Here is a 26593-nt window from a genome sequence, read left to right on the forward strand (position 1 = left end):
GGAGGCGGCCGCGGCGGGCGCGGATCTTCGGCCGCCGGAGGAGCGCGGGCTGGCCGTGGAGTTTAGCGTACGCGGGCGTTCGGTTCGTCTCGCGGCCATGAACCTGGAGCCTCTGCGGAAGCGCGTCCGGCAGTATCTGGATCAGGTGCGTGGCAGACCTGGCGCGGGGTGGTCACGTCCAGCGAGCAGCTGCGAGTCCCTGAAGGGAGGCCCCCAGGTGGGGATCCGGAGACGTGGGATGCGGGTTAGCGTGGGGGCCCGGGGACGTGGAGGTCCGGGGACGTGGGGTGCGAGTCAGCGTGGGGGGCCAGGGACTTGGGGTTCCGGGGACGTGGGGTGCGGGTCAGCGTGGGGGACCAGGGGCTTGGGGATCCGGAGATGTGGGGTGCGGGTCAGTGAAGGGGGCCAGGGACTTGGGGGTCCTGGGACGTCGGGTGCGGGTCAGTGTGGGGGGCCAGGGACTTGGGGGTCTGGGACGCGGGGTGCAGGTCAGCGTGGGGTTCGAGGACATGGGGTGAGGGTCAGTGTGGGGGCCCGGGGATTTGCTGGACGGGGCCGGGTGTGGGCCCCGGAGACTATGGGACGGGTCAGGGAGGACGGGGGGGGGGACGGGGGGGTGGGCAGCCCGGAGTGTACGGGAGGGGGTGGCATGTTCAGGAACGCCGGAGAGAGCTGGGGGCCGGGGCCTCACGGGGGACCTGGGGACTGCGGAGGAGGGGGGCGGGGCCGGGGACCGCGGGGGCTGGGGCCTCGCGGAGGATCCGGGAATGTGCAGGGGGGCCGGGGCCTCACAGGGGACCTGGGACTGCGGGGGGTGGGGGGAAGCCGGGGACTGCGGGGCCTCACGGGGGACTCGGGGATGTGCGGGGGGCGGGGACCGCGGGGGCCGGGGCCTCACTGGGGACCCGGGGATGGACAGGGGGCTGGGGCCTCACAGGGAGGCGGGAAGGGGATGGGCGGGGGACCGGGGCCTCACTGGGGACTCAGGGATGTGCGGGAGGGGGGGTGGCAGGTCCAGGCGCACAGGCGAGCCCGAACTGCTCCCTCTGGTGGGCCCCACGGAGGCCACGTTGGGGAGCAGCGCTGGCTGCAGCCTTGGAATCTGCCTGGACGAACGCTTCCAAGAGATGAGGCTGTGGCTTTTATTAGCCAAATGCAGAGAATGAACTTGTCGGTACTCTGGGAGGACAGCAAGGAGGACTTCAGACAGTCACCACGGTCCAGTGTGATCCCATTTTCTCCAATCATTGAGAGTTAGAGTAGGGAGGGGAACACACAAAACAAAATGACAGATATTGGAATCAATGCCAGGTGACGTGACCAGGTGTTTGCAGCACTCTGATTTGAGGGTACTCACCAGAAGGCGCTTCACTGTTAGTTCTGAGTCTTTCTTTGACACTAAGCTGTGGAGAGACATCATGAGCTTGTTTGCCACCATCCTGGCACTTACTTGCTCTGAACGGATTTATGTGCCTATAAGCATTCCTCCGGTTCATCTGTGTGTCAGCCCTGTTCTGGGAAACGAGACAGAACTCATAGAAAGAACCCAATGTATGAACCCCAGACTGACACTGTCTGAGACCAACTTAAGAATGACTTTCATTGTCCTCTGCCTTTTTGTTGAAGTGGCTAGAGTAGGTAGCTTTCCCCTGGTCAGTGACAGTTAATAGTTGTGTACATTTTTGAGTGTTATGGAAGTTACAAGGAAGGTATTTGTTCTCCTATTAAGCAGATCTACATTGGCATGTATTAACAACTTATTGAAGGTGTCATATAAATGCCAGCACAGGAAGTGTTAATGATTAGAATTGCAAAATACTGCAAAATAATTTAAATTATCTATTGTTCAAACCCCACAACTAACCCCTAAAAAAGCTGTCTTCAAGAGTGGTACATATAAAGATCTTAGTAATTTTTTATCCTTGTGCTAAAACTTATCCAGCTGAGCTGTAAGATAAGAGATGATTAATAGACCCCCTATTACACAAAGAGGACTTATAAGGAAATGTGAAACAAAGGCAATTACCCCTTCTTTTTTTTTTTGATACAGCAACAGTATCAAAGTGCTCTTTTTTGGGCAGACAAAGTAGCTTCGCTCTCTCATGGTAAGTGATAAATGTCAATTTTTTTCCTAATCTTTAAAAATCTTTATTTCAATTTACACCTTTGACCACTTGTATAATTTTATCCTTTAGAGGAGCCCCAGGATGTTTATTGGTTGGCTCAGTGTCTCTACCTAACAGCGCAATATCACAGAGCAGCCCATGCACTTCGGTCTCGAAAATTAGACAAAGTAAGTACGGTAATTGTGTAAACTTAAGGGTATTCAATGTTGTGTGAAGAAAAAAAGTCATTAGGTTGGTATTTTAGGTGTGTGTCCTATTTATGTCAGGTTTTAAATAATTCAATTTTGGGGGGCTGGAAAGGTGGTTCAGTGATAGAGTGCTTGCCTTCCATGCATGAGGCCCTGGGTTTGAGTCCTTAGTACCACATAAACAGAAAAAAGCCTCAAGTGGTGCTGGAGCTCAAATGGTAGAAGACTAGCCTTGAGCTGAAGAGCTGAGGGACATATCTAGGCTAAGAGTTCAGGTACCACAACCAACAAAAAAAAATTCAATTTTTCTTGAATGTGAAGAGAAATTTCTTTTTTTTTTTTTTTTGGCTGGGTCTGGGGGTTGAACTCAGGGCCTGGACGCTCTCCCTGAGCTCTTTTTTTTTTGCTCAAGGCTAGCATTCTACCACTTGATCCACAGCGCCACTTCTGGCTTTTTTCTGGGTAGTTTATTGTAGATAAGAGTTCCACAGATTTTCCTACCTAAGCTGGCTTTAAACCTCAATCCTTAGATCAGGATTATAGGCAGGAGCCACTGGTGCCCAGCTGGGAAAATTTCTTTCTTATTCCTAATCTTAGTCATTTGTTTTCCTTCACTTTCTCCATCCCATCTTGTTACTAAGTTGTGGTAATTTTTTTTCTGTTGTTAGTATTTGTTTACTTGTTTCGAGATCAGATCTCACTACCTTGCATAGGATAGTCATGACTTCTGGGGCTTAAGAGATCCGGTCTGCCTCAGCTTCCTGAATAGCTGGGATTACAGGTGCCCACAACCATACCTGACTTGAAAATTCTGTGTAGCTCCAAAATTTTGGGCATTCTTTTACATTCCTTACGACTAATGCAAGCCAGGCCTTCAATCTGTCTTTTCTGTTAGAGCCTATCTCCTTGTTTCCTCTTCTCCAGTAATTTTTTCTTACTAACTTATACCCAGTTCCATCTTATTAACTATCAAAGGACTAGTTTCCTAAAACAGAGTTTTGATTATATCTACAAAATTATTCAGTGATTTAATTCTCCCTACAGGGTAATAGACACCTGAGACCCATACTGCCATTGATAGATACAGCACACGTTTCTAGTCATGTTGTACTCTAATTCCTGGACATGCAGCAAGTATTTTCACTGCAATGTCTGTCCAGCTCTGCACTGATCTGCAGATGCTTCCTTTAGCTGGCTAGTATACTACTGCTGATGCTCTTCTTTCATGATGTGTTGTGCTGTTTGTGTCTCCCCTTGCTGTGACTTGAGGCAGGTTCTTACTCCTTTTTGAGTCCTTGATGTTTGGTAAACAGTAAGTTCATGAGAATATGGACTAAAAAGAGTAGGATTTTATAGTTTTCTTTTAAAGTAAAAGTACATATTATACTAACTACTTTTTAAATAACCTCTTTCTTAGTTGTATGAAGCTTGTCGTTACCTTGCAGCTAGATGCCATGTAAGTATAATACTCACTTTTCTTTTTATTTGGCTTATGTTAGATTAACTAAATCTTGTGAATCCCTCATGTCTATGACAGGTTCTTTAGTATCATTTTGCTCTAAAAAAAATCAATTCTTGCCAGGCGCTGGCAGCTCATGACTGTAATCCTAGCTACTCAGGAGGCTGAGATCTGAGGATCACAGTTCAAAGCCAGCCTGGGCTTTGAAAACCAGAAGTGGCTCTGTGGCTCAAGTGATAGAGTGCCAGCCTTGAGCTGAAGAGCTGAGGGGACAGCGCACAGGCCCATAGTTTAAGCCACAGGATCGACAAAAAAAAAATCAATTCTTCTGACGTGCAGAAATTTGTACCTTAGATACGTAAATTTAAGAATTGGCTGTAATTGTTATTGTCACTCTATTTTTTGGTCAGGTCCTGGGGCCTGAACTCTGGGCCTGGGCGCTGTCCCTCAGCTCTTCAAGGCTAGCACTCTACCTCTTGAGCCACAGCACCACTTCTGGTTATCTGAGTGATTTATTGGAGATAAGAGTCTCATGGACTTTCCGTCCTGGGCTGGCTTTGAACTGAGATCTTTAGCTCTCAGCCTCCTAAGTAGCTAGGATTATAGGCATGAGCCACTGACGCCTGGCTAATTGTTACCTTTTTAAAATCTATAAGTCACAGGTAATGGATGCTATTTCTCTATTTTCTTCTACGTAGTATGCTGCAAAAGAACACCAGCAGGCTCTTGATATTCTTGATATGGAGGAACCAATTAACAAAAGACTTTTTGAGAAATACTTGAAGGATGAAAGTGGCTTGAAAGACCCCTCCAATGACTGGGAAATGTCACCATCCTCAGTGAGTGATGTTAGTTTGCCTCAGTAATTCAGCAGTGGGAAATGCCAAAATACATAGCAAAGACAAATTACCTTTTGTGTGTATGTTCATTAAAACAGTTATGGTTGCCATCTTATTCATCTTTCTCTCCAAGAACCAAACTGAGACATTTCTTTTTTTTTTTTTTTAATTTAATTTTATTATTATTTTTTTTGTGAACATACTGTACAGAGGGGTTACAATTACAAGGGCAGGATAATGCGTACATTTCTTATCAAGCATTGCAGCCTCCTCCTTTGTTTACCCTTCACATCCCTTCCCTACCTCCCCCCTACCACCCAATCCTCCCCTCCCCCCCCCCTCCCCCAAACTGAGACATTTCTAAGTATGCATAAGTTGTAACCTCTAAAGCTAACCTCTGAAACTGCATCACAATAGACTGATCCATGACCTTGTTTCCCAGGTTCCATGTCCCACAGATGGAACCATCTTTCTTTTTTTCTGTGTTCCTGTAGTATTCAGCCCTACCCAAAGAAACTTTGGTTAGCTTAAATTGTTTCTGGGAAATGGTCTGGTGTTACTGTTTACTAGATAGTGCATTGTTGTGTTATTTAAATGAATATACTTCATATCTCCATGAAGCTGCATTGTGTGTGTGTGTGTGTGTGTGTGTGTGTGTGTGTGTGTGTGTGTGTGTGTGTGTGTGTATGTGTATGTAACTTTATGGATTCTAAGTGTTCCTTTCCTCCTTTTCCTTCTTATTACCAATTAACTTACATACCTAAGATACACATTAATTTTTCTATTAAATGCATATTGAGTTGATGGTTCACATCAGTAGTCCTAGCTACTCAGGAGACTTGAGATTGGAAAGATAGCAGGAAAATTCTTGAGACTCCATTTCCAAAATAATCAGAAAAACCTGGACTGGACACATGGCTGAAGTGAGAGTATAAGCTGAGCAAGCAAACATGGCCCTGAGTTTAAACCCCAGTGCTAGTCAAAAAAGAAAAACAAAAATGCATCTGTGGGGAGTTTTGGTATTATTTTTTTGGACCTTTTATCCATTAACTCCATGCTATGAAATGACATAATTTACTTATTTTGCCTTGTTTGTAAATTACTAAGATTCTCATAATGTCCATTAATATATTTTATTCTGTGTGTGTGTGTAAGAGAGAGAGGGAGAGAGAGACAGAGACAGATGGAGAATTGAAGTCAGGGCCTTGTACTTATTATAAATTCTCCATTACTTGAACCATCACCTGTCATCCTGATTTTCAGGTAAGATTTCTTTTTCCCAGACTGGCATCCCAACTGCAATCCTCCTCCTTTGTCTTGAATACATGGGACTACAGGCATTTGCCACACATTTAGCTCATTTTTGAGATAGGCTCTCACATAATTTTTCTCTGTTTTATTGGTTTTGCTTCCTAGTAGCTGGGATTTTAGGTGTGCCCCACCAAGTCTTGCCAAGTTTGCAATTTTCAATTTATGAATTTTCCTTGTTTCTGTCTTAGTTTTAGCTGCCCACTCTTGAATCATCTTTGAACTTCGTTCTGGTTTCCTGAGGTTTGGGGGCTGGAATGTGTGTTGGACTCTATGTCCTGTTAGTGGTGATAGTTGGCCAGTAAGAGGTACTCAAGTTCCTGTCCTATAAGCAAGATTTAATTCCCATTTTCCAAGTGAGAAAAGGAGACTGAAGCTAAAACAGATTAAATCATCCAGAGTCACACATAAGCCTCAGGGCTGGAATTAAATTTCGGGTGTTGAGTACTAGCAGACCTTGACCCTGACCTGTGACTTAAGGCTGACTCAGACTCACTGTCAGTCTCTGTCATTGTGTTTCCTGTTATACACTCTCTTACATTTGATTTTACATAACGTGGCCTCTTGTCTCATAAGGCATTACCCTATTGTGGGCAAAATAATTAGTGTACCTAGGTGCCATTGACTTGTATACTTTCTGGAAAAGAGTGGTCAGAGTTCATTAAGAAACTTCTGCTTAGTGGGTGCTGGTGGCTCATGCCTGTAATCCTAGCTACTCAGGAGGCTGAGATCTGAGGTTGAGGTTCAAAGCCACCCTGGGCAGGAAAGTCCTTGATACTCTTATCTCTAATTAACCACCAGAAAACTAGAAATGGCGCTGTGGCTCAAGTGGTAAAGCACTCGCCTTGAAGAGCTGAGGGACAGCACCCAGGCCCAGAGTTCAAGCCCCATAACTGACCAAAAAAAAAAAAAGGGAACTTCTGCTTTACTTTAGTGTCTCTGCTAATTTATACTAAGCTTAGTTTAATAATAGTTTTATGTATACTAAAATAGTTTAATAGCAGTAAAAACTCATTTTAATAATATATAGCTTTTTTGGGGGGGGGGGGGGTCCGGTCGTGGGGCCTGAACTCTGGGCCTGGGTGCTGTCCCTCAGCTCTTCAGCTCAAGGCTAGCCCTCTACCACTTGAGCCACAGCGCCACTTCCGGCTTTTTTCTTATGTGGTGCTGAGGATTTGAACCCAGGGCCTCAGGCTTGCAAGGCAAGCACTCTATCACTGAGCCACCTTCCCAGCCCAATATATAGCTTTTAATCAAAAATTTGTTTTGACATTATATATGGTTCTCATTTTTCCAACAGATAAAGAGTTCCATTTGTCTTCTGCGAGGGAAGATATATGATGCTCTAGATAACCGAACCCTAGCTACCTACAGTTATAAAGAAGCTTTGAAGCTTGATGTCTACTGTTTTGAAGCATTTGATCTTTTAACATCACACCACATGTTAACAGCACAAGAAGGTATTTTTACATTAGCATAATTAATATTATTTGTTTTCCTGTGGAATATGTATGTATAATCAAAAGCAGGCTATCTAGAGATTTAAATAGAATTTACTTTCTATTTCTTTTCTTTTTTTTTTGGCCAGTCTTGGGGCTCAAACGCTGGGCCTAGCTTACTGTCTCTGAGTTCTGTTTTGCACAGGCTAGTGCTTTATCACTTGAGCTTCAGTGATACTTCTGGCTTTTTCTGTGATTAATTGCAGATAAAGAGTCTCATAAGGCTTTCCTGCCCAGGCTGTCTTGTAACTGCAGTCCTGAGATCTCAGTCTCCTGAGTACCTAGGATTACAACTAACCTCAGTGTTTTCAAATGTGAAACAATGTTGCAAAATACAAATTGTGTTGTGCCTTTTGCTCTCATAATCTTTAGGATTTGTGATTTCATGAAATTATCTCTGAGCTATGATTTAAACATCTGAGTTAGGGTTCAGTCTAACTATACTTTAAGTCACCAAGGTCTTAAAGTCTAGAACCCAACTTGAGATTGGTTCTGTCAGAATCTCAGGAAGCAGGACTCTAATAACAAATGATTGAAAGCCCCCAAATGATTCTCATATACAATAAGAACTAAGTGTCACTGACTACTAGGTATGGTAGTAGCAAGGTGAAGTGAGTTATCAAGAGAATAGCAGGAACTGGGCTTGTTGAATGATACTCAAAACTATTTTAACCTCCTGTAGTAGTTCTGGACCACGTGGTTATTGTCAGTATCTGGAGACTTTGGTTGTCGTAACTTTAGGGTGGAAAAGAAGGATGGGAATTTGCTGCTTTCATATAGCAGGTAGAGGTAGAAGGTACTCCTAAATACTGCTATGTGCCCAGGACACTCCAGCCTATACAGCATTGGTGCATACATCATCAGTGTTGAGGACCATGGTTTTCAGTATGGCTGATGACAGGGACCTGGAAGTTTTTCTTGACTCAATCCTCCCACTGGTAGCCACAGTATCAGCTTTTCCTAGTACATTTTCATGTCTTATTTCCTTTTGAATAGATTTGTTTTGACCAAGAACTATTAAAGAAGTATTTTCAGTTGCTGGTTTTTCTCATAAATAAGACTTTCTTTTCTCACCATTTTTAAGAAAAAGAACTTCTTGAGTCACTTCCTCTTAGCAAGCTTTGTACTGAAGAACAGGAATTACTACGATTTCTATTTGAGAACAAGCTTAAAAAGGTAAGGAGAAACTTTTTTCTTTATGTAAATATTTCTTCCATTAAATTTGGTCCTTATTTGTTTATTAGATTGGGTTTGGGGTTTTTATTTTTTTAACTTAATGAAGATCGAACTCAGTGGCTTTTTTCTTGTTAGACAGGCTTTCTACCACTTGAGCCATGGCTCCAGCCCCCTTTTACCTTTGTTTTCTTATTTTCTGTTTTTTGTTTTAGACATTAGACTTTTTACTCTACATACCTAAGGATTTCGGCCTAAGGTGGGTCAACAAATAGTTCTGAAACAGTAGATCTTTAATTTACCTACCCAGGCTGGTAGATTATGTCCTAGAGGTACCTTGGTTATTTTCAAGGTAGAGTCTCACCATATGTCGGCTTGGTCAGAGCTATAATCCTACTTAGGGTATTTCCTGTGGCTCTGAGGATAACAAGTACACACTAATGTGCCAGTTATTGTGCTTCCTCTATAGCTGGAATACCAGATATTTGCCAGCAGGCCCTGCTATTGATGAGGTCTTATAAACATTTATGGTTGGGCTGGCCTTGAACACAATCTGCCTCCTGAGTAACTAGGATAACAGTTTGATTCACTGAGCCCAGCTTACTAAGTTAAAAACAAAATAATTTAGTATGTTTGCAAGAATATATTACTTAAAATTTATGGTAAGATTCCTAAAAAGGTTCCCAAGAACTCCTAATGGTAAAAAGTTTATTCTTAGATAAGCAGGTTGACATTGCATGAAAATGAGGGTTTTACTTTGTTTTTTATATACATCCTTCTTGTGAAAGAACTTCCTGCTTTGGAATTTTGTGATGAAATTGAAATGACAGTTAAATTTGAAAAGAGTATTGATGGAATTGGAAGTAAAGCAAGTTTTCAGGGACTTACATATGCCCTATGAGCTCCTGAGACTTGGTATACATTGAGTCTACCTTTTGATTTGCCCATTGAGTTTATGTTTAAATTTTTCTGTTTCAGTATAATAAGCCTAGTGAAACTGTCATCCCTGAGTCTGTAAATGGCTTGCAAGAAAATCTGGATATGGTAGTGTCTTTAGCTGAAAGACACTATTATAATTGTGATTTTAAGATGTGCTACAAACTTACTTCTGCGTAAGTATAATCATTGTTTTTTCTGTAGTCAGGTCAAACCTGTGAGATTCACGGATATATTCTCTGAGTAATCTTTAGCTGGTGATAGTTTAAGTTACTTTTACCATTGACAGATCATCAGACTAGTCAGCTATATTAGGCAGTTTACAGGCACATGTACTCACATATATAGGGTTACTGATTTGAGAGGGATATATATCCCTCTTCCCAGTCGAGATAATTTTGAGAATTTGAAAATACTGTTTTGGCACTATTTTATAAAATTCAGCATTTATTTTATTGATTGATCCATTTGTGTGTATGTGTCGATATTGGGCTTTGAACTCAAGGCCTTATGTTCTTGTTCAGCTTTTTTGCTTATGGCTGGTACTTTACCATCTGAACCACATCTGTCACTTCCAGTTTTTTCTGATCAATTGAAGCTACAAATATCTTGCATTTGTTTACCTAGCCTGGCTTCAGACCACACTTCTCAGATCTCAGCCTCCCGAGTAGTCAGGACTATAGATGTAAGTCACTGGCACCTGCCAAAATTTATCTTTTTTTTTTTTTTGAGGTCCGGTCGTGGGGCCTAAATTCTGGGCCTGGGCACTGTCCCTCAGCTCTTCAGCTCAAGGCTAGCGCTCTACCACTTGAGCCACAGCACCACTTCCGGCTTTTTTCTTTTTGTGTATGTGGTGCTAAGGAATCGAACCCAGGGCCTCATGCATGCAAGGCAAGCGCTCTACCACTGAGCCACCTTCCCAGCCCCATAATTTATCATTTTTTAATGTGGAAAATAATATAGTCCTGGGGACTCTGGATGCTTGGTCTGGCATACCCATTAGTATCTTCTGGATACTTCATCAAAGTATGGTGCCGGGGTCGGGAGGATAGGGGGTGGAAGAGAGTCTTGGTCATTAAAAATGTTTGAAATCACAAAAATTTAACAGGCAAGTACTTAATGACCTATTTAATATTTTATCCTTTTAAATAGGCTATTTTATGTATTAAAATTGTTTTGATTTAAAGTTAAGTTACAAAAAAAACCTAGTGCTTACTTTTTATTCCTTCCAAATAAGCAAATTTCCTCATCCTTTATTTTGTTGCTTTTTAACTGAAAGTAGTTATATTGTGTGTATAGCTGGCTGTCATGTGTGTTATCTTCTGTTGCTTTTAGGTGGTAATATGTTGCTTTCATTTTCAGTGTAATGGAAAAAGATCCTTTCCATGCAAATTGTTTGCCTGTACATATAGGGACCCTTGTGGAATTGAATAAGGCAAATGGTAAGAATTTCTTATAAAACAATTTATAAGACAAAAAGAAAATTCCATAACTTTGTTATAGTAATTCTGAAACTTTGTTCCCTAAGTCCTAGATAGGACTTGAAATTGCAGTTAACAGCATGATAGAGCTCTGTATTGCAAGTAACAGCTAGGGAAGGAAAGTTTCATCAAAGAACCAGCAACCTATATCCCGACAGATAGCATATTTCTGTAGCCCTGCTTCCTGTTTCCTTTTCTTAAGTGTAATTTGTAGATCAAATGTGTGAGCTTTAGCTGGGTGCCGGTGGCGCACACCTATGATCCTAGTTACTCAGGAAGCTGAGATCTGAGGATCACTGTTCAAAACCAGACCAGGCAAGGAAGTCCATGAGACTCTTATCTCCAGTAAAACACCAGAAAACTGGAAGTGGCACTGTGGTTCAAGTGGTAGAGCACTAGCCTTGAGTTGAAGAGCTGAGGCCAAGTTCAAGCCCCATGACCTATAAAAAAAAAAAAGAAAATAGAAAAAGGATGTGAACTTTAGTGACTGTCAGTTTTTAACCTATCCCTCTACCCATTTGTAAATCCCTTAGGAAAGTGGATATATCAGGTGTCACACTATTTGAAGATTTTTAAGGAAACAGTTTGATGATCTTGTTGTTTTGTGCCAGCTTTCGGGCTTGAACTCAAGGCCTGGGCACTGTCCCTGAGCTTTTTTGTTCAAAGCTAGCACACTGCCACTTGGAACAACAATTGCATTTCCAGCTATTTGGTAGTTAATTGGAGTAAGGGTCTCACCGAGTTTCCTGCCTGGATTGGCTTTTTGTTGTTGTTGGTCAGTTGTAGGGCTTGAACTCTGGGGCTGGGCCCTGTCCCTCAGCTCTTCAGCTAAAGGCAAGTGCTCTACCACTTGAGCCACAGTTCCCCTTCCTGTTTTCTGAGTGGTTTATTGGAGATAAGAGTCTCTTGGACTTTCCTGCCTGAGCTGGCTTTGAACCGTGATCCTCACATATTAGCCTTCTGAGTAGGATTACCGATCTGAGCCACCGTCAGCTTTCTGGATTGGCTTTGAACCATGATTCTCATATTTTAGCCTTCTGAGAAGCTAGGATTACATACATGAGCCACTGGTGCCTAGTTAGGAACAGATTTTTTAAAGAACTACTGCTCCACATCTTAACATTTCATAACATTTAGTTGTACCCTTCAATCTTTAAAAACCCGAACAGTAAGTTCTGTCATGGAGGGGAGAAAATCCAAATACCCCAACTCCAGATTCCTGCTTCTCCCTGGTCTGAATCATCAGCATTGGGACTCTTAGAAGATTGGTGGAAATGTAGACTCTCCACTGAATCCAGTGTCTATATGTAGGACATGTGCTCATGAAATGCTAGAGCTTACATAGTTCCTTTTTATTTTTTATTTTATTTTTTATGTGGTACTGAGGAATTGAACCCAAGGCCTCATGCATGCTAGGCAAGCACTCTACCACTAAGCCACATTCCTCCTTTACATATTGCTTAAGAAGAAATAATCTCACTCACTTGATTAACTGGAAGTACTTTGGCTAGTTTGGTAGTGAGTAACTAAAAAGCTACATTCCTAGCCCTTTACATATTGCTTAAGAAGAAATAAATCTTCTTGATAAACTGGAAGTACTTTGGCTAGTTTGGTAGTGAGTGACTAAAATGCTTTAGTCCTTGCCTGTGGCATAAGAGACATGAAATTTATAGATTGGTACTTAGCGAGAATATTTGTTGCACCTTAAGTACTCCGTTGGGGTCATTTCTTCCCATGTGGCCTACCACATGCCCTTCATTCAGTTTTCTAGTTACTCACAAAATGCTTAGAGCCACTATTAGTCTAGGGAGAAGTGTCTGCCAGGTAAGATTTCTTTATTTCATGAAGTAAATGAGTTTTGTACCTAGAAGGGAAAGAATGTATTGGATTATTGCCATGAGAAAAATTTTGCTTGATTGAATAGAGTTATAACTAGCTCAGACTTTAAATTGCATTTGATAAGAATATTTTTTCTTTTTTCCCTAATACAGAACTTTTCTATCTTTCTCACAAACTGGTGGATTTATATCCTAGTAATCCTGTAAGTAATAAAATCTTTTTTCTTAGGTAAACTTTAAGAAAAGCCTTAGTGTTTAGACAGTTTATGTTTAAGTTCAAGCAAATAAGATTTTATTTGAGGGGCTGGGAAGGTGGCTCAGTGGTAGAGTGCTTGCCTTGTATGCATGAGGCCCTGGGTTCGATTCCTCAGCACCACATAAGCAGAAAAAAGCCAGAAGTGGTGCTGTGGCTCAAGTGGTAGAGCACTAGCCTTGAGCCGAAGAGCTGAGGGACAGCGCCCAGGCCCAGAGTTCAGCCCCCACAACTGGCAAAAAAAAAAAAGAAGATTTTATTTGAAAGTATTGGGGCAAAAATTTCCTAGTGCTTAAGATTATAGAAAACAGCATTTTTTTTTCATTACATTATGATAGTTTTTTATTGTGCCAAAGTAATAACACAGACAAAATCTTTTTATGATTACAGATATTATTCATGCTTTTTATTTTAAAATACTTAATGTATAGAAATACAAAATTCTGAATAAAATTCTCACTATGACAGTCACATGCCAATCTCTCCTAAAGAATGTAATTATTGAGTAGGCTCTTGGGTGGCCTGTGTAAGACCCTATGAAATTGTACATTGACTGGACCAATGGATTTTCCAAACTGCTAGATAAGAATGGACAACTCAGAATGGACAGGAAGATTGAGGACTATGTTTTCAAAGACAGAAGCTATGAAATGGGATCTACATCGCAGACAAGACAAAAGTCTGACCCTATCTCAACTAGAAACTAGTTTAAGAGAGCTAGCTGAGAATCAGAAACTGGGTACAGAGAGGGTCAAGCTGAGATCACAGGCAAGGTATACTTAGGAATCTTACCTTCTGTGGAAACCACCTTGAGAAAGAGCCAAGAAAGATTTATTTTTATTTTGGACCTTACTAGGTAGACTTTCTCAGAGAAAATTCTCTAATCTGAACTAAAATCTATACCTGGGAACACCTGGTCCACGTAGTCTAAGCCTAGATTGTTAGAGATTCCATTCAAGGTTAAATATCTCTAGTGCTGATAAAATACTCAATTTTTTAGGTGTCTTGGTTTGCAGTGGGATGTTACTATCTCATGGTTGGTCATAAAAATGAACATGCCAGAAGATATCTCAGGTATGAATTTACTTTTCTGCTTCTGTGGTGAAACTCTATGGAAAGAGATTTGTTGCTTGTAAGTAGTAAATGCAGTAAGTAGTAAATAGTTTGAAAGTGTGAAAGAATAAATACTTTTAACAGATTCAGTTAAAGGTGCATTATCTATGTACCTGACTATAAATGAAAACAAGTAGTAAGTAGAATATTGTTTTTGAAAGGTCCATTTACAGAGCTATTATTATTAACCTTTACCTTGAGGACTTTTACTAATAGCTATTAAGTTACACCAGACTTAAGTCACTTGGTATGTCTGTTAAACAGAGTTTGTGACAGACCGATTCATTTTCTGTACAGAGATGTTGATTTTTAGGTTGTCTTGCAAGTTAGGATGAGATAATAAACCTAAATTGTCCAGCATGGTTCCTAGCATAGAATAAGCTTTCATCAGATGGCCACTGCTGGTACTACTGTTACTTCTGGGGTCACTCTGTGGATTCCTGGGCTAATAGTATTTGTAAGTTTTATGTAAAATGCTGATGGGTTTGGCCTAAGAGTTAAGACCTGTTTTTACCTAGGAATTACAATCCTTTTTCTTAAAATTTACTCATTGATTATTTTTCAGCATTTGAGGGTTTAAATTCAGGGCCTTCTCATGCTTAGTAGGCTGGTGTGATACCACTGAGCTTTACCAGTAAAATTTGTTAAAATTAGTTACTGTTTTAATTCAGATGCATAAATGTAAATGTCACATTAGTGTTCAATATTGGTAATTCATTTATCTATTAATGTCTTTGAGGTCATCTACTAATTTAAAATGAATAGTTTAAATATATCACTTGAATGAATGTTTTATTTCAGCAAAGCTACTACACTTGAGAAGACCTATGGGCCTGCCTGGATAGCCTATGGACATTCATTTGCTGTTGAGAGCGAGCATGACCAAGCAATGGCTGCTTACTTCACAGCAGCACAGCTGATGAAAGGGTACGATAGCAGAACAAACCGGTAAAACTCTGGAATGGAGACTTTTGCAAACAGAATGAGATGAAACTTCTGTTATAGCGATTGATACCATTTTGCCACTAAACAGAAACATGTTTTCTTAGCTACTAGCATGTGATTGTAAAATAAGTATTGAAATGGCAAGGTGCTAATGGTCATGCCTATAATCCTAACTACTCAGGGGGCTCAGATCTCAACCCCCTGAGGATCATTATTTGAAGCCAGCCTGGGCAGGAAAGTCCCTGAGACTTTTATCTCCAATAAAGTACTCAAGAAAATGCTGTAAGTGGCACTGTGGCTCAAGTGGTAGAGCACTGTCCTTGAGTACAAAGAAGCTCAGGAACAGTGCCCAGGCCCTAAATTCAAGCCCCAGAACCAGCAAAAAAAGACTTAGATGCTTATGGCTCATGCTTGTAATCCTAGCTACTTAGGAGGCTGAGATCTGAAGATCATGGTTCGAAGCCAGCCTGGATAGCAATGTCTGACTTTTGTCTCCAATCAACCACCAGAAAACCAGAAGTAGAGCTGTGGCTCAAAGTGGTAGAGTGCTAGCCTTGAGCAAAAGAGCTCAGGGACAGCACCTAGTCCGTGAGTTCAAGCCCGTGACCCATAAAAAAGGGTTTTGGTGTCTAATACATAAAAATTTCCAATGTTTTTAGGTGTCATTTGCCAATGCTGTATATTGGATTAGAATATGGTTTGACCAATAACTCCAAACTTGCTGAAAGATTCTTTGGCCAAGCTCTGAGCATCGCACCAGAAGACCCCTTTGTCATACATGAGGTTGGGGTAGTTGCATTTCAGAACGGCGAGTAAGTATTGGAAGGCCTTAGTCTTGGGAGTTCAACTGGCCGGACTAAGTGATCAATGTATTTTTGCTTCTAGATGTACTTTCTTAGGAGACAGTGGTTGACAGTTAAGGAAAGAAAGTAGAAACTTTCTATGGAAAAGCTTGGGTTTCTGTGTAATACCACATCCATATTTTGATTCTCCTTTGATCTGAACTGCCATAAATTCTGGTGTCCACAGTATATTCTGAAGGATCTCTACAGGATTCTTAGTCATCTGTGTCAGAGTTTGGTTTCACACATTTGAGACAGTCTTTCCATAATGTTTGAAACACAAATGTTTTCTGTTGTTACTAACAAATTTAAAATGTTTAGAACGGCTCAATCTCTAGTTTCCTGGTTAATTGAGGCTTTTCTGTAGCGTTGGCTATTTGTAGAATAAATGAATTTATGTCATAATCTGCATAAGATTATATATAAATTTTAAAGCAGTAGAGCTTCAGAGTTGTTGGTGATGTTTCTCTTTTAAAAGTTGAATTACCGGGCTGGGAAGGTGGCTCAGTGGTAGAGAGCTTGACTTGCATGCTCGAGGCCCTGGGTTCGATTCCTCAGCAACACATAAGCAAAAAGAAAAAAGCCGGAAGTGGCTCTGTGGCTCAAGTGGTAGAGCGCTAGTCTTGAGCTGAAGAGCTGAAGGACAGTGCCCAAGCCCAGAGTTCAGGCCCCATGACCGGACCCCCCCCCCCCCAACAAAAAAAAAAAAAAGTTGAATTACCTATATATTTAAAAGAATATTTGAAGCTTTTAAAATGCATACACATTTTAATTTAGTACAATCCATTCCCAGAATTTATGAAAATTTACATATAACCCCAAACTAGTAAGTGAACTACTTTCAGTCTTCTGAAACACACAATGTGGGGAAAGACTGACATGCTAAAACTCAGTACTCAGCTGGTCTTGCGAAAGACCATGTTGAGTTCATACTCTAAAAAAGTGATCCTCTTCTGTGGTCTGTTTAATGCCAGGGTTTTCACATTTTTTTGCCTTTTTTTGTGATTTTCTGTTTAAAATAATCCCCAAACTTGGTGCTGCCTGTGGTTGAAGCAAAAGAAGCCATGGTGTGCCTCACAGGAGAATTCATGCCTGAATGATAGTACTATTAGCCATGAATTCTGGGTTGTAGGCCAGTGTGAGTTGGGCAAGGTTAGCCATTTTGATCTGTTGATAAAATGTTGTTACCAGTGGTTTTCAGGAGCCTAAAGATGACAAATCATGAGAATTGAATGTGTCTCCCAAACTTGAGTTTATGATAATAATGCTGAAAGATTAACCGTTGACTTAAATTTTAATTTGAAATGTTTATTTCCAGCAGTTTACCCCATTTCATTTTAGGGGTACTCAAATATACTTATTTTATACTTTCTAATTTTAACCTCCAACTTTTTCCTCTCTATTTTAGATGGAAAACTGCAGAAAAATGGTTTCTTGATGCCTTGGAAAAAATAAAAGCAATTGGGAATGAGGTATTCTTTTTAACATCTGCCCATGCACACACAAACATACACAGTCCTGAGCACAATTTACTATGGAATGAAGAAAATACAGACACCAGTCCTCTTCCTAGAAGAGAAAGTAGCCCAACATGTTATAACAAATAATTTGGTAATGTTAGGGTTGTCAGTTGAGTGTTTCAAGGGAAGAAGTTGAATATTTGCCTCCTATCTGTGACAGGAGATAGCAACCAGAATATATGAGATGACTGTTTGGAACAGGATTGTGTGTATGTGTGCTGGTTTGGGGGCTTGAATTTAAGACCTTGCGCACTCTCTCTCTCTTTGAGCTTTTTTTTTTTTTTTTTTGGGTCCGGTCGTGGGGCCTGAACTCTAGGCCTGGGCGCTGTCCCTCAGCTCTTCAGCTCAAAGCTAGCGCTCTACCACTTGAGCCACAGTGCCACTTCCGGCTTTTTTCTTTTTGCTTATGTGGTGCTGAGGAATCGAACCCATGGCCTCAGGCATGCAAGGCAAGCACTCTACCACTGAGCCACCTTCCCAGCACCTCTTTGAGCTTTTTTTTTTTGCCAGTGCTGGGGCTTGAATTGAGAGCCTGTACACTATCCCTGAGCTGCTTTGTTCAAGGCTAGCATTCTACCACTTGAGCTACAGCGCACTTCTGACTTTTTCTACTTATGTGGTTCTGAGAAATTGAACCCAGGACTTCATATATGCTAGGCAAGCACTTTACCACTAAGCCAAATTCCCAGCCACTGAGCTGCTGCTTCTTTTTGTTTTGTTTGTTTGTTTTTTAATGCTCAAGGCTAGCAGTCTACCTAACACTTGAGGCACAACTTCACTTTAGGCTTTTTGGAGTTAATTCCCTGCTCTGTGCTGGCTTGGAGTGCCTGCAGTCCTCAGATCTCAGCTTCCTGAATAGCTGGGATTACAGGTATGAGCCACCAGCACCTAGTTCTGAAACAGGGTTTTTTCTTTTTCGGTTGTGGAGCTTGAACTCTGGGCCTGGGCTCTGTCCCTTAGCTCTTCAGCTTGAGGGTAGCATTCAACCACTTGAGCCACAGTGCCACTTCCAGTTTTCTGGTGGCTTATTGGAGATAAGAGTCTCATGGACTTTCCTGTCCAGGCTGGCTTTCAACTGTGGTCCTCAGATCTTAGCCTTCTGAGTAGCTAGGATTACAAGTGTAAGCCACTGGCACTGGCTGAAATGGGATTTTTGATGATTAAAGACACTGTGAGGGCTGGGAATGTGGCATAGTGGTAGAGTGCTTGCCTAGCATGCATGAAGCCCTGGGTTCGATTCCTCAGTGCCACATAAACAGAAAAGGCCAGAAGTGGTGCTGTGGCTCAAGTGGTAGAGTCCTAGGCTTGAGCAAAAGAAGCTCAGGAACATTGCCCAGGCCCTGAGTTCAAGCCCCAAGACTGGCCAAAAAAGAAAAAAGAACAACTGTGAAGCATTGTAACATCTAGCAGACAGTGCTCCTCTAGAGTGTGAGAGAGGCTGGCCTTTAACTGTAGGAACATAGGTTAGCAGCAGATCCATTTCTATAGGATTAGGTACCATTGAAATTCAGATCTTTGTAATGTTTCTTTTTATTTAGACCTTTGAATATTTGAAATATTTGACTAAGTTCTAGTGTGTGAAAGATATATATCATGAATTGGTATTAGTCAACGAATGCTCCCAACTAGCAAGGATACTGTGATAATTAAAAGTAGTAACAATAGCCAGGTGCTGGTGGCTCCCACCTGTAATCCTAGCTACTCGGGAGGCTGAGATCTGAGGATTGTGGTTCAAAGCCAGCCCAGGCAGGAAAGTCCATGAGACTCTTCTCTCCAATTAGACACAGAAAAAGCTAGAAATGGTGCTTTGGATCAAGTGTTAAAGTGCTAGTCTTGAGGAAAAGGAAATCAGGGACAGCACCTAGACTCTGAATTGAACCAACAAAAATAAATAAAAGTAGTAACAGTTCTAGATGTTAAGACACCTACTGATTTCTAGTTGTTTTAATCATACCTATCTTACTTTGTTCTGAGTCTTCCATCTCAGTTTTATTCTGTTTGTGCTTATATGTATGTATCAAGGGTCCTCTCTCCCTTATATTTGCTCCTGTCTCCTGTGACATACACAGCCCACAGGACTACAGTAGCAGTCTGCCTATCCCCATAGACTCAGTTTTACTTATTTTGGTCTTATATTGCCATCTGAATTTACAAATTTATATTGTATTTCTGTTTGTTATCTGTGTATAGCATGTATGTATATTTATGTCTACATATAAGCAGGCTTTTCTTCAGCTGAGTTTTGGGTGGTTCTGGAAATCCTACTGTGTTTAAATAGGGTTGTCATTCAACACAGTGAAATTTTCAAAGAATTGAACATCTTGCTATTCAGACTGGCCTGCCTGGAAGCCGGCAGCCACAAGTACAGAATTTCATGTTTACTGACTCAAAATTGCAATTTAGCAATATCCCCATATGATTTTCATTCACAAAAAGGTTTGAAAAGTGTGTTCCAGAGCAACACATAAAGTTGCAACTATTTTTATTTCAGAGATACTTCACAGTCTTAAACATCATGCTTTCTGTGTAAAAGCACAATTAACGTATCAGAGTGCCCATTAAAAGTTATATAAAGGAGGGCTGGGAATATGGCTCAGTGGTAGAGTGCTTGCCTAGCATGAATGAAGCCCTGGGTCCGATTCCTCAATACCACATACATAGAAAAAGCTGGAAGTGGTGCTGTGGCTCAAATGGTACCATGCTAGCCTTGAGCAAAAGCAACTCAGGGACAACACCCAGGCCCTGAGTTCACAAGACCCAAGACTGGCAAAACAAAAACAAAAAAAGTTACATAAAGGAGGACTGGTAATGTGACTTACTGGTAGAGTGATTGTCTAGCATGCATGAAGCCCTGGGTTCAATTCCTCAGTACTATATACACAGAAAAAGCCAGAAATGGTGCTGTGGCTCACTTGGTAGTGTGCTAGCCTTGAGCAAAAGAAGCTTAGAGACTGCCCAGGCCCTGAGTTCAAGCCCCAGGACTGACAAAAAAAAAAAGTTACATAAAGGACCACCAGGTGCTGGTGGCTCACACCTGTACTCCTAGCTACTCAGGCTAAGTCTGAGGATTATGGACTGAAGCCAGTCCAAACAGGAAAGTCTATGAGACTCTTACCTCTAATAAATTACTCAGAAAAAGCCAGAAGTGGTGCTGTGGCTCAAGTTGTAGAGCACTAGCCTTGAGCAAAAGAAGCTTGGGACAGCACTGAGGCCCAGAATTTAAGCCCCAGGACTGGCAAAAAAAAAAAAAAAGGGGGGGGGGAGTGAGAAAATACTGTTTGCCTTTAGTTATAAACCATACCAAATGTTAAGTGGGTTAAGAAGTGCTCATGTAAGACATTTGTTCACAGCAATAGAAACCCTTTTTTTAGGTGACACATGCTTACTGAGTGCCAGCCATTCTAGGGTCTAAGCTAGGCATTGGATATAGCAGGAACTAGTTTGATATTTTCTGCTCTCAGCTCTATTGGGGAATACAAGTTAATGTTGGCTACAGTGATGTTATATTATTAAGAAAATGCAGGTACCATTTAGGTTAGTTTACTCAGACATGAGGGTCATCAAGAAGGGCTTGGGGTACACTGAACACTTCATTCCTGAGTGATTACGTATCACCAAGGCAAAAGCAAGGAAGAACTAAATATTTAAGATGTAGAAAATCACTTGTGCAAAGGTGGAAACTGATTTGATATGCTTTCGGTTTTAACTTCATGAAAAAATGGCAAAAAATGAGGAGGGAAAGTTAAGTGTGGGTCATTAAGGACTCTGAAAACCATATTAGGGAATTTGAACTTATCCTGGAGAGGGAAGAGAGGGATTGTATGTAGTCATATGGCTTCTAAGGTGGAGGTCCAGAACATACTTCTGTTAATTGGAAGTGGAGGGTTACACTGTTAGACTTATGTCTAAGAGGTAGAATGAGCAAACCCTAGAGTTTTAGTGGGGTTAGGATGACTTGTTCCTGTTGACTGGCTGGTAGGGCACTCAGATGATGAGTTTAGGGAGTTGGAATGACTAAAAAGAGCTATATTGAATTAAAGTGCTATAACATTTCCAAGTAGAAATATTTTTAGTAGGCTGGCTGATAAGGAAGATGCGCTGTTTCAGAAAGGGTTCTGGGCTGCAGGCACACAATTACTCCTTTAGCATTGCATGGACTCTTGACACATTGTGCTAAATAAGTACATAGAATATTTAGCAGGTGTCATCTAGTGGGGAGGAAATGAGGGTAAGCCAGCAGATTCCCTGCTTCTGCTGTGCAGAAGCACATTACCAGCAGAGAGCCCAGCTTGCTGTTTTCAGGACATGAAAAGACTCAGGCAAACAAAGTGAACAATTATGTGTGTAACTCATGGGTTTGATGTTGCTATGTTTTAGGTAACAGTTGACAAATGGGAACCTTTGTTGAACAATTTGGGACATGTCTGCAGAAAACTTAAGTAAGTGCAATGGAGCATTTTCAGAAATAACTTTGACTAAAAGTTAACTTGAACTGAAAAAAAAAATACCAGGGTTTGAACTCAGGGCTTTGTACTTGTTAAGCAAGTATTCTTAACCACTTGAGCATGTCTCCAACATAGTTTACATGAGTGGTCTTTTTGTATTTTTATTTCATCACATTCTTCAGCCTTCTTGTACTTGATTGCTTAGAGAGAAGCAGCATCAAATTCATTGTTTTATTGTTTATCTCTGGGTACTTTTAGAAACTTTGAGAATTGTAACAGTGGCTCCCTTTTTAAGTTAAAAAATTCAGTGTTGAAAGGTGATTTAGAAAATCTTGGATAATAGGATCTAATTAAAGCTATGTTCCTATTTAGCTATTTTCCCCCCAGAGATTCCATTGTACGGTAAGCAGATAACATCTGAAGATCGTCCTGTGTGTCTTGGAAACTAGGTTAATCAAGATTTAACATGTTTAGGGGCAGAGAAAGCCTTTGTATATAGTACAAGAAGGGAATAGTTTTAAAATCATTGAATTGTATTTTCAAAAGGAAAACAATTTTTGTTGTAGGATTTCTTTGATCTTTACTATGTGTTATGAACTATAGTAATTGCTAGACTTTGAATATAATTTTTTTCCCCCATAGAAGATTTCACAGAACAAGTACTCTACAGAACTTTGGGGAATGCTGGTCTAAGTTATTTTGGGATCTTAAAACAAAACTTCTTGGCTGCTTTCACCTGTCCTGATGTAGGAGAATTATGTCATAGGAGAAGGTGGCAAGTGATGAAGCTCAGGCAGGGAGCTGGGAACAAGCTTCTGGTTGGGTCTTCTCAAAAAAAAGAATATAGCAGATCTGAGTGAGAGTGCCCACAGCTGGCTGAAGGTACATACCAGAAAAATACATTTCTTAGTGTTGTACATCCATAAAATAAGTATGGAAATAGTTACCAGTCTAGACTGCTACTCTAACAGAAAGTTTCCTCCATGTTTATATAGATGATATGCACCCTAAACCTAGAAATGTAGTACTTTTATTGTGTCCAATAATGATTTTCTCTACCCCTTTCCTTACCCTTGTCTCTATCCTTCATTTCCCTTCCCCACCCTGTCTTCTCTCAACAGAAAATATGCAGAGGCGTTGGATTACCACCGGCAAGCATTGGTATTAATTCCTCAAAATGCATCCACCTATTCTGCCATAGGATATATCCATAGCCTAATGGGCAACTTTGAAAATGCTGTGGACTATTTCCACACAGTATGTCTTCTATTTATACTCAGTTTTGAATGTGATTAATATTCGCCCTTCTTTTGAAAAGATATTTTCTAAGCAAGATTTTCTTTTTTTATAGCATTAAACTTCTTCAGGCAACATCATTCTTTTATTTGCAGAGAAAAGTATATACATGTTATGTAGTATTTGTCAATTTAGAAAGAAATGTGATGAAACTGGTCAGTATGCAGTGAGATGAGCAAGTACCCAGTGGTACTTGTCATTCAACTCTATTGGGTATCTTGTCCAGGCAGGGAGCACAGAAAAATGCATTCCCAGCTGGGCGCTGGTAGCTCATGCCTGTAATCCTAACTACTCTGGTGGCTGAGATCTGAGAATTACAGTTCAAAGCCAGTCCATGCAGGAAGTTTATGAGACTCTTATCTCCATTTAACCACCAGAAAACCAGAAGTAGTGCTGTAGCTCAAGTAGTAGAACACTGGCCTCCAGCAAAACGAGGACAAGGACAGCGCCCAGGCCTGGAGTTAAAGCCCCAGGACGGACAGAATAAAACAAACACCCACCATTCCCAGTGATGGCCTTTGGGAACTGTCTTTGTACTCAAGACTCTTAGAATTAACTTACTAAATCACTTTTATAGAATAATCTTTTCATTCATTACGAGGAAAGAATCTTTCCTTAGTCCTGAAACATATTTCATCAAAGCCAAGACACCACAAATCAGTACCAGTACCGGGACCATAAAGAAAAAGATACCACCAGTTAAAATCCAACATAATTAGCTCGGTGCTGGTGGCTCACGCCTGTAATTCTAGCTACTCAGGAGGCTGAGATCCTGAGGATCATGGTTCAAACCCAGTCTGGGCAGGAAAGTCTATAAATAGATTCTTACCTCCAATAAACCACCAGAAAATCGGAAGTGGTGCTGTGGCTCAAGTGGTAGAGCGCTGGCCTTGAGCTAAAGAGCTGAGGGACAGCACCCAGGCCAGGAGTTCAAGCCCCATGACTGACAAAAAAATAAAATAAATCCAACATAATTACTTTTCTGTCATTTAATTTTTTTTGCACTTAGAGAAAATACTCTTATATAGACATAGATTTTTTTTTTTAAACTGGGGATCACTGTAATATATCAGAAGAAAATATAAGTGAATAAATGGTTTCAGTTTTCAAGCCACAGTCAGTGTTCCTGTCTTCCCAAGAGAGTGTCTTAGTGTCACATGTCCATTATTGAGTTTGGGTCTCTTCTCAACAGTAGATTCCTGCTTTGCACATTGCTCTGAAACCCCTCTCAGCCTATTAAGGGAGGGTTTTGGACAATTACCATAATTCACATATCTCTACTTGTGTCATCTGACCACCAGGCCAACCATGCAGGAGGAAGACCCTGTTTCACAGCTGTGGCTGGTGACAGCAGCAATAAAAAGCGATTAGTTGTAAGGTATTCCAGGTTCAGAAATACAAGAATTTGAGGGAAAATATGGGCCAGAGAATCAATTAACTCATGTAGTTGCGAAGATAAAAAATATGGTACTATAATAGTTCCAAAGTAAATCATCAGTGATATGCTCATAAATCATTTTCAAGGACTAATTAGAGATTTTCAGGCTACATGGAATCTTTTAAAAAACTTAAGTGGTTGTACAAACAAGGTTTCAATTCCACAGGTCACATGATAAGTACAGTGCATCTTGATCAGTATTACTTCTTCCATTGTTCTCCCCATCTTCATTCCATCCCTAACCTCGTTACATACTTCTGTTTTTACATAATGTACATTGAATATAATGACTGTATTTGCTCACTCTTTTTCCCTCTGTACATAGAGTCTTAAAGGTGTCCCTGTGAGTATCTTGAGCTATGACAATGCAAGTTTTCTTGTCTTATATCTTTCAACTATGTATATTTTGAGTATCATATAATTTACTAAGTGTCAGAGTATACACTTGGTGGAAACACAGCATTTTAAGCTCTTGAATAGAATTCAAGTTTGCCAATGGAATAGTATGATGAACCTCTTTGACCATCACCCCCTCTCATCAATCTCAGTCTTACAGCTGTATCCCCATCAATACTGTCATCATCCCACCCTGGATCCCCTGAAATACTTTGAAATGAATCTGCGTGGGAGTATTTTTAAAGAGGAGAGAATGTACTACGTTTTTGATAATCATGCTCAATCTCTCTTGGCAGGCCCTTGGTCTTAGGCGAGATGATACCTTTTCTGTTACAATGCTTGGTCATTGCATTGAAATGTACATTGGTGATTCTGAAGCTTATATTGGTAAGATAATAATCACTCTTACTGGCATTGTATTCTTCATTTTCAATTACTGTATATCTGTTTGAGATTCTTAAGTTTTAATCCAAGATTCTAGATTTATCATTCCAACATTCTAACAGTGATGTCAAGAGGTTCTGGGTTTTCTCAGATAGCTGTCATTGGCAGATGCTCATTTGGGTTGATGATCTGTTATAGACTCACTTGTGCTAGGATGGCAGATCCTCCCATTGTAGGGCTTTCAACCCTGCCTTCTTCATATTCTGGTATACTCAGGATCATAGAGGACAAGAGCCAACGCTTCTAGAACCTTCCTGGAATCAGGTTGCATTCTTTGTTGGGGAAGTGTTAATGGAAGCTAGTGACTCATTTCATGTTGAGAACTTGGTGCACACAGAACGCTGTTAACAGAGTGTGTGTGACTCATTGTGATACAGAGGAGTTAGTCTACTTAAATAGTAAACCAATCTTGAAGATATTTTCTAAGCCAGGCGCCAGTGGCTCATATTGGTCATCCTGGCTACTCAGGAGACTTAGATCTGAGGATTGTGATTCAAAGCCAGCCCAGGTAGGAACATCTGTAAGACTCTAATCTCCAATTAACCACCTGAAACCTGGAAGTGGCACTGTGGCTCAAGTGGTAGAGCACTTGCCTTGAGCTGAAGAGCTCAGGGACAGCGCCCAGGCCCAGAGTTCAAGCCCCACAACCAACAAAAAATAGATACTTTCTAGTAAGTGAAGGGTTCTGGCCTTCCTATTTTGTAATATGTGGCACAAAATAATAGTAATCTTGACATTAGGTGCCTTGAATTTACTTTCAGTGGCATATAACCCTTATTTTTGTAACAATAATAGGGTAGGTTTGAATAGATTTGATGTATTTGTGGAGTTTCTTAAGATTCAAAAGGGCACATTGAGATGAAATCTTGAGATCTAGTGTAGGCAAAGATTTAAGAATGTAAAATATGTTCAGTGGGAAAAATGACCAATTGATATTTAATATCACTAAGAACTTTCGTTAACTAAAAATTCTGTTATAAGACATGGCATTGACAGGGAGACGTGGCTCAGGACACAGGGGATTCATGTCTGGGACACCGAATCATAGAGGTTG

General features: G+C 40.8%; 1 protein-coding gene across 1 annotated transcript in view; it reads left to right on the forward strand.

The window, feature by feature from the left end:
* Positions 1 to 26593, forward strand: part of Cdc16 (cell division cycle 16) — a 29934-nt gene continuing 3341 nt past the window's right edge. Inside the window, exons 1-17 of the mRNA XM_042697181.1 lie at positions 1 to 145; positions 2051 to 2105; positions 2196 to 2293; positions 3732 to 3770; positions 4472 to 4612; positions 7221 to 7380; positions 8504 to 8595; positions 9571 to 9704; positions 10891 to 10970; positions 13001 to 13050; positions 14101 to 14174; positions 15015 to 15140; positions 15818 to 15970; positions 17409 to 17472; positions 21898 to 21959; positions 23087 to 23222; positions 25392 to 25482. Of these exons, the coding sequence (XP_042553115.1) occupies positions 98 to 145; positions 2051 to 2105; positions 2196 to 2293; positions 3732 to 3770; positions 4472 to 4612; positions 7221 to 7380; positions 8504 to 8595; positions 9571 to 9704; positions 10891 to 10970; positions 13001 to 13050; positions 14101 to 14174; positions 15015 to 15140; positions 15818 to 15970; positions 17409 to 17472; positions 21898 to 21959; positions 23087 to 23222; positions 25392 to 25482 (1603 nt within the window). The 5' untranslated portion in view covers positions 1 to 97. The remainder of the gene's footprint in view (positions 146 to 2050; positions 2106 to 2195; positions 2294 to 3731; positions 3771 to 4471; positions 4613 to 7220; positions 7381 to 8503; positions 8596 to 9570; positions 9705 to 10890; positions 10971 to 13000; positions 13051 to 14100; positions 14175 to 15014; positions 15141 to 15817; positions 15971 to 17408; positions 17473 to 21897; positions 21960 to 23086; positions 23223 to 25391; positions 25483 to 26593) is intronic.

Source organism: Dipodomys spectabilis, unplaced genomic scaffold (genome assembly GCF_019054845.1).
Source record: "Dipodomys spectabilis isolate Male_0828 unplaced genomic scaffold, ASM1905484v1 ptg000215l, whole genome shotgun sequence".
Taxonomy (NCBI): Eukaryota; Metazoa; Chordata; class Mammalia; order Rodentia; family Heteromyidae; genus Dipodomys; species Dipodomys spectabilis.